The sequence below is a fragment of the Prunus dulcis genome, chromosome 2 (assembly GCF_902201215.1).
Source record: "Prunus dulcis chromosome 2, ALMONDv2, whole genome shotgun sequence".
NCBI classification, from domain to species: Eukaryota; Viridiplantae; Streptophyta; class Magnoliopsida; order Rosales; family Rosaceae; genus Prunus; species Prunus dulcis.
The window spans coordinates 25,451,773-25,460,173 of record NC_047651.1 but is presented as its reverse complement, the minus strand read 5'-3'; the positions used below and the strand labels follow the sequence as shown (position 1 = coordinate 25,460,173).

At 37.9% G+C, this 8,401-nt stretch overlaps 2 protein-coding genes across 2 annotated transcripts; both read left to right on the top strand.

Annotated features, from left to right (window-relative positions):
- The first annotated feature begins 1,323 nt into the window (after positions 1–1,323).
- On the top strand, positions 1,324–3,130 carry LOC117617105 (AAA-ATPase At2g46620-like). The gene has a single exon (XM_034346363.1). It carries the CDS (start codon positions 1,567–1,569, stop codon positions 3,031–3,033), a length of 1,467 nt encoding a protein of 488 aa, XP_034202254.1. The 5' UTR covers positions 1,324–1,566; the 3' UTR covers positions 3,034–3,130.
- A 1,088-nt stretch (positions 3,131–4,218) lies between these two features.
- Positions 4,219–8,298, top strand: LOC117619740 (vacuolar protein sorting-associated protein 26A). Its single transcript, XM_034349756.1, has 12 exons — positions 4,219–4,349; positions 4,880–4,928; positions 5,047–5,121; positions 5,300–5,374; positions 5,506–5,578; positions 5,817–5,861; positions 6,162–6,273; positions 6,485–6,551; positions 6,668–6,712; positions 6,944–6,999; positions 7,262–7,437; positions 7,707–8,298. Exons 2-12 carry the CDS (start codon positions 4,926–4,928, stop codon positions 7,883–7,885), a joined length of 906 nt encoding a protein of 301 aa, XP_034205647.1. The 5' UTR covers positions 4,219–4,349; positions 4,880–4,925; the 3' UTR covers positions 7,886–8,298.
- The last annotated feature ends 103 nt before the right edge of the window (positions 8,299–8,401 follow it).

Sequence of the window (8,401 nt, the reverse complement as noted above, 5' to 3'; positions counted from 1 at the left end):
AAACAGGCATGACATAAATTTTAGGGTTTTCCTCCAAAAACAAGTCATGTCCGTCAGAAACTGTTGATGTAAATTATTGTGGCCACAAATTTCAGCAAAGTGAGACGTCCCAATCAACAACTTGTTGCGTTCTTAAGTCTCAATTTTATTATTATTTTTAAAAATATAAGTTGAGTACATTACTTACTGTCCAAAAAAAAAAAAAAAAAAAAAAAAAAAAAAAAACACGACGCTAGCAGTGGCTTTGGCACTCGTAAATTCCGGGCCAGTGTTGTACAAGGATGTCCATTTCTTAATCATTAAATAAACCCTTGGCATGGCATTAGTTATTCCCACTGACTCGCTCACGTAGAGGCTTCAGTCTTTGACAACTAAATAATTAAGGACATGCATGTTGAATATGAAGATTAATTTATAAGTAAACCAAACCAGGTCGTAGTTGGCGAGCAAAACCACATTTGACTGGTTGCGCTCGCTTCTCTCACAGATTTCTGTGTTGTTGACACTGACACAGCCAACACATATGAGATGAAGCCTTGAATTGAAAGGTCTGTTTACTAGTTCAAAATCAGCATGCAGGAGCTGCAGCAGCTAGGAACTTAGGAAGAATACGACAACTTCCTTTGGCTTTGGATCTCTCTCTTTTCTTTTCCCTTTTCATGTATGTGCTAAACAAGTGAGCTCTGCGACATTAAAGTCACAACTATAACATGCAGAATTCACAAAAGGCTGCACAGGAGCATCTAACTCTGCCTTTTCGTGGCTTTAGGCAGGCAGGCAGCACCCCCGACATCAAATTTAATAAAATTTCATCTATGGGTATAACTCAGTTGGTTGTTGAGCTCTTTCACTTGCATCTGTGGACAGAAATTCGAAATCTCCAAACAACTCAATAAATGTTCGTGTAAATCCTTTTCCTAATCGCTTCTACTTAAAAATAATAATAATTCATCAGTACCTGAACCTCTCAGAACCAGGATATTAATTATCGTTTCCCCTCTCAATATTAATTTGCCCGTTTATAATATAACAGTACTTGACTCATGTTTTGGGGGGTCGTTTATAATAATAAACGTAAAAGGCAAATAACCATTACGTGATTATTATGGCACGACCACTATCTTTAAAAAAAGCAACAATGAATTCCCAACAAATCCAGCGCCGTTTGTCAAAATCTAGGGCCAATTTGGTTGGGTTGGGTCAATAGAATGGAATTAAAATGGGCACATGTGAATAGTCCTATAATTTATTATTCAATCATCTAAACTCATAATAATAATCAATAAGACTGGGTCCATGGATGAACAATAGTCATTCTGGTCGTCATTTCACAGCCAACACAGATACAACCCATTGACATTGGAGTAGCAGCTCCTTTTGATTGACCCATTAATATGCCGGCTTGAGCCGTCTCCATATTCCCCCCGTTAAATCCACCCCCACCCTCATTCCTTTTCCACTCCACAGTCTCCTTCTTTGGTTTCATCAAATTAATCTCAACCCACCCAAATACCCAAATACCCAACCCTCTCCACTCTCAATTTTCTGGGTTAACATTCCTTCATCATGGTTGGGTTCGCGGGATTCTTTTATTTCTTGCTCATATTCATTTCTCTGGTTTTGGTTCTTAGATTCTTGTCCAAAACATCTCTGCTTCAAATATTTATCAAATCATGGCAATCCTTGATAGACCGCTTCCACGTGTACCAATTCTACAAAATCCCGCAATTCAACGGGCATTTCCAAGAAAACCAACTCTACCGCAAGATCTCCCTCTACCTCAACTCCCTCCCTTCCATTGAAGACTCCGACTTCACCAACCTCTTCTCCGGCTCCAAGTCCAACGACATCTTCTTCCAGCACGACGCCAATCACTCCGTCGTCCACGACACCTTCTTTAGCGCCAAGGTCTCCTGGACCAACCAGAAATCATCCCAGCCCGATGGAATCAGGTCCTTCGTCTTGAAAATCAACAAGTCCGACAAACGCAGAGTGTTCCGTCAGTACTTTCAGCACATCCTCACCGTCGCCGACGAGGTCGAGCAGCGAAACAAGGAGATCAAACTCTACATGAACCTCTCCACCGAAAATGAACGGTGGAGATCGGTTCCCTTCACTCACCCGGCCACCTTCGACACCGTCGTGATGGACGCCGAGTTGAAGAACAAGGTCCGGTCCGACCTCGAGAACTTCTTGAAATCCAAGCAGTATTATCACAGACTAGGCCGTGTTTGGAAGCGGAGTTTTTTACTCTACGGCCCCTCCGGTACCGGAAAAACCAGCTTCATCGCCGCCATGGCCAGGTTCTTGAGCTACGACGTGTACGACATCGACATGTCCAAGGTCTACGACGATTCTGATCTGAAAATGCTCTTGCTCCAAACGACGTCCAAGTCGCTGATCGTGGTGGAGGATCTCGACCGTTTCTTGATGGATAAATCGACGTCTGTGAGCTTGTCGGGGCTGTTGAACTTTATGGACGGGATTGTATCAAGCTGCGGCGAAGAGCGAGTGTTGGTGTTTACGATGAACGGAAAGGATCAGGTGGACCAACTGGTTATGAGGCCGGGTCGGGTCGATGTCCATATCCAATTTCCCCTCTGCGATTTTTCAGCTTTTAAGAGCTTGGCCAGTACTTACTTGGGGGTCAAAGAACACAAGCTGTTCCCTCAGGTGGAGGAAATTTTCCAAAGCGGAGGGAGTTTGAGCCCGGCGGAGATCGGAGAGATTATGATTTCTAATCGGAGCTCGCCGAGTCGGGCCTTGAAATCGGTTATTTCGGCCTTGCAGACCAATGCGGAGAGTGTTAAGGGAGTGAACAAAGTTGCGCAGGCATTGACGAATAGTTCGTCGGGTCGGTCCGTGGACGAGTCGGGTGAACCCGGGGCCGTGTTTTGCAGGGAAAGTGTTCACACGGTGAGGGAGTTCAGGAAATTATATGGGCTTCTGAGATTGGGGAGTAGGAGAAAAGAAGAGCCGTTAGATTCTAGTTCCGCGGATAAGGACGGTTCGCTTCACGCCGTGAAAGGGTGAATCTGTAAATTTCAATTGTTTTTTTTTTCTTTCAAATTTTTAGTGCCTTGTAAAATAACCTCGTTACGATAAATTTTTATTTATTTCTTCCATATGATATTATTTTTCTCAATTCAAGAAGCCTTAATCAACAATGACTTGTAGCACTTGAAAGTCAGACTGTAAATTTTGATTTGAATTGGCTGAAGCTCGTGTTTTTGACCCCTATTTCGGAAGGTGATCCATATTCTTGGTGCGCCCAACAATTTTGACAAAATATCGAAGTTATTATTTTGCTTGTCATAAGCTGAATGTTCCAAAAAATTTGGAAATTTTTATGAACCATGTAAGATTTTTAAGCAAATTACAACTTGTCCAAAGGTTAAAAATAGATCAATAAGACACCTGATTTTCTTTTCAAGTTGCTTCCATGCTTACTTTATTGGAATAATCGACATGACAAATTAACCGTATGAATTGCATTGTTTTCAAATCCTTTGCCTATTGATCAACTTATTTTAATTCTATAAAGTTGAATTAGTCTAAAGTCCATCAACTCAAACTCACAAATTGAAAGTCAACTTGGCATAATTTTGATTAAATGGAGAGGGTGGGATTTACTTTTATTTTATTGACCGGAAAGACAATTAATTTGATATAAGCGATATTAAAGGATAAGGGGTTCGAACAAAACACCTAATGTGTAGGGATAAACGCTCTTAATTACTTCAGCTACAAACCTCTTACGATAATTGTTGTTAAAACAAAAAGTGCTTGCCACGAACATATTTGTATTAAATATGAAAATAAATCTTGTAACACAAATAAATACTTATAGAATGCCAAACCCGAATGGCATGATGTGCCAATTGAACATCCTCTCAAACTTATATTTCCTTTTTTATTTTTCTTCAGATAAACTAGAATATAATAACTCTAACTCTAGTATTCACCAAGTAATCAGAAACTAAATAATTAATGCATATTATATGTAAGTATATATGTCATATAATATGCATTAATTTACTTCTAAAAGCCTCCTCCTTTTATTTATTTATTTATGCCAATAAAAGCCTCCCCTTCAAACGTATAAAATGCCAAATGGAAAAAAAGAAAAAAAAAAGAAAAAAAAAAGAAAAAAAAAAAGGCCAAAGCTTCGGTCACGTGCTCACACGTGAGACCGAGCTTTCCTTCTTTCTTTTTTTTGAAGAAGAAAGCAATAGACTTCGAGTCTCATTCCCAACTGTCGATCAAGGAGAGTAGTTTGCTCTTCTTTTCTGTCAGCCCTAAACCCCCAATTCACAGCTCTCGCCGATCTCTTTGTTTCTCGTCATAAGGTACAGCAAATTCATAAGTCTCCACCTCCGTATTCAAAATATTTCTTGTATAAATTACCGCTTTTCTCTGATTTAAGCTGGTGTTCGATTGAATTTGATCTCAATTAATCCACATTTTATGTCTATATAGAACCGATTATATATCTATGTAGTTCAATTTAGAATTTATTTTTATCTAGGAGTTGTAGGGTATACAAAATTTGAGATTGGAAATATTAGGTGGTTGTGCATTTTAGCTGTTGTGGTCGACGAGGCATGCATTGGCTTTTTAGCTTTCTAAATTGTTTGATTAAGTGGGTGAATTATGATTTTCAAAGCTTCTAACAAATATGTTGTGCATAAACAGATACTTTTTCATCCACNTGTAAGTACACAGCCTGTGTATGAGTTCACGACTATTAGTTTTGAAGTTTATTCTAGTTGCAAGGCGTGGGTTTTTAAGGAAGCCAGAACTTTGGTATTTGGTAATTAGCAAGAGGGTATGCTTTGCAATGTGTATGTAGATGATTTTTTCACATTGAATTTTGCAGGTCTGTTGAGTGAGCTTTTAGGAACTGGGTTTTTATCCTGATCAGTATGGTAAGGTTTCATGAACAGCTTACTGTTACTGCAGTCATTGTGTTCTTGTGGTTTGTCTGGGTATAATTGCCATGAAACCTTCATAGTATTGATTTGGCGCATTTCCAATTTGTCTCAGAATTACTTAATCGGAGCATTCAAACCATCCTGCAACATTTCAATCACATTTTCTGATGCAAAAACTCGGAAGCAGGTAATCTATCTGTAAAGAATAAATTAGAAAAACAAATTATGGATGCCACCTATATGTTGATGATTTTGTTTTTCATCCGTGGAATTATTAAATTTAAATTTATTATCCCAAGTGCAATTACACGAGAATTGGTAAGTTCAATTTGCTTTTTCCCCTAATCTATGATCTGTTTCTGCAGGTCCCCTTAAAGAAGGAAAGTGGCCAAGCAGTGTTGGTCCCACTTTTTCAAAGTCAAGAAAACATTTCTGGGAAGGTATATTGTTTGATCACATTGTTTTAAATGTTAAGCATTATAGTATGCAAAGGTAAACATTTTGGAAATTGATTTAGCCTTAGCCAATAAAGATCATCTATTTAGAGATCTTCTTTCCTTGTCGTTTTCAGATTTCTATAGAACCAATTCAAGGGAAGAAGGTTGAACACAATGGAGTCAAAGTTGAGCTCCTCGGGCAAATCGGTATTTTTTTTTTCTTTTCTGTTGATAATTTGTTGTGCTACATTTGTCATGATTTGGGCTAACAAGTTTCAATGTGAAAATAATAGTATGAGATTTGTTTTTTGGATGATTACATGCTAATCTACCAGCTCCTGCCTGTAAATGTTGTTCCTTACTTCCTGGTCAATAACAGTTCCTAGGACTATTGTTTCTTACCCCTTAAAACGAGCACTCTAATAAAACTTAATTCATGTTGCAGAGATGTACTTTGACAGAGGCAACTTTTATGACTTTACTTCCCTCGGTGAGTATGTTTTGTCTTCACTCCGTTAGCTTTGGACAGTTTCTACTCATTTTTTCAAGTACTGATTTTGGTTCCTTGTTTTTAATCACCAATCCCTTTCCGTTAGAAAGTAACAAAGAAAAAAGTAACTATCATTTTGAGCTTCCAAATTTTAATATGATATCCATCAGTATAACCTGCCTATTTATCATTTTACTGAAAAAAGAAAAGTTCTGTGTTCCATTTAATTGGCTTTAAATTTGCAATTTTTCCACTCCAACTTCTTCTTGGATGCTCTAATTGTATTGCTCTTGTCAACAGTTCGTGAACTTGATGTTCCTGGAGAGTTATATGAGAAGAAAACATATCCTTTTGAGTTTTCTACAGTTGAAATGCCATATGAGACTTACAACGGGGTGAATGTGAGACTTAGGTAGGTCTAATAACATTAAATATATTTCCTTTTCATTTTACCTTTATCTTTTAAAATTAAGTATATTCTAGATTCATGAAAGATCGAATTGTTCAGAATGCCTGATTACCTTTTAGACATGGTTATGTACAACACTAGTGTAGATGGAAAACATGATGTTGATAGTAATAATAGTTCATGCTATGAAATATTGTAAATGTGCTCTCTCTAGGTATGTTCTGAAAGTGACAGTTAGTCGTGGTTATGCTGGTAGCATTGTGGAATACCAGGATTTTGTGGTACTCTCTCTCTCTCTCTCTACCAGAATTTGTGAACATTATTGTTCAGCATGCGTTGACAACCATTACTTAGCTAGCATTCTCATAGTTTATGTTGATTTCATTCTGTGCTTCAGGTTCGCAACTATTCCCCACCTCCTTCTATTAACAATAGCATCAAGGTGAGACAATATTCTACTCTTTGATGACCATGACAACATGGTTATCATTCATAGGAATAAGGAATGTAGTATCAAATAAGAACTGCTTATCAATTATAAAAAAAGTTTGATTCCATTCACCCAACAGTTTTATTCCATTTTACGTTGCATCTATCTACTGTGCTGCAACAGCTAGCCCCATTGTTAATCCTCCCTGAATGAATCTTTCTTATAATTTTATTGTCTTTGCAGATGGAAGTGGGAATCGAGGATTGTCTGCATATTGAGTTTGAGTACAACAAGAGCAAGTAAGTTAAAAGCTATTTCATGACCAGGGCTGTCTGTTTATTGTTACTGGTTTACATGCCCGAGATGAAATCCGGAAACAATGGTTGTTTCTGAATGTTGAGTTTCATTGCCTTTCCAACCATAGCCTGAGCATACTTGTCTAGGGTGGGTTTGTACAAGGAGAACTTCATGCCTAGAGTGTAATAAATCCGAAATATGATATGTCTATCTAGTTAAAACAACAGAGAACAATTTGGCTCTAATTATTGGTGTGTTGAACAGGTACCATTTGAAAGATGTTATTATTGGCAAGATATACTTCCTTCTTGTAAGAATCAAAATAAAGAATATGGATCTGGAGATCAGGCGTCGAGAGTCAACAGGGTCGGGGCCTAGTACCCACGTTGAGACAGAGACACTTGCTAAGTTTGAGTTGATGGATGGTGCTCCAGTCAGAGGTATATGCCTATAACTCTTCTGCTTTCTTATATGTTTGGAATAATGCTGATACAGGTGATTGATGGCTGCAACGTAACCATGCTTGTAAGTGCAATTAAAAAATATATGACATTTGAAATTTTTTGATGAAATTTGTAATTTCAATGGGGATGGTCAGGTAAGATGTGATTGAAGTTTCTGGAAAACAGTTTATTATTTCCTAAACTTGCTGCATTTCTTCAACTGTCCATGGATGAATGGCTTACATTCACGTACTTGAATTTTTCAGGTGAATCAATTCCCATTAGATTGTTTCTTAGCCCTTACGAACTGACACCAACACATCGCAACATCAATAACAAATTCAGCGTGAAGTATTATTTGAATCTTGTTCTGGTTGATGAAGAGGACAGACGGTATTTCAAGCAGCAAGAGATCACTATATACAGGCTTCAGGAGACTTCATGATCACTCATCTCGCATGCTATCTCCATTTGATCCATTCGATATGGAAAAGAAGATAAATTTTCTCATGGCACCTTGTAAAGCTTAGAAATTTATGATCTTATTGTGCTACAATGACTTGCTATTCTTGCTGAGTTGCAACTTTGATACGGGATTGTCGCGAGTTATGTACATGGGCGGTGGAAAGGACAAGATCTCCTGTTGCTGTGATGATACGTCATGTAACAAGCATCCTGTATCTTACTTTATGAATTAGCGTTGGAGAAAATAAACCCCTCGGTTTGATAAAAATTCTCCATGCTATGTATGAACTGTGAGCCTGATGTTTTCATTATCGTCATTTCTTTGATGGAATTCTGCTGTTTATTGAAATAGAGAGACGATGAAGACGTATATCTTCGTGATTTCCTTTTTTATCGGGTGTTTAGTCTCATTTGGTTAATCAATGCATCCCTGGTAATTAAATTCATCAATATTCCCTTTTGGTAACAGAACCGTAGGCAGTCATTAGCAAGACAA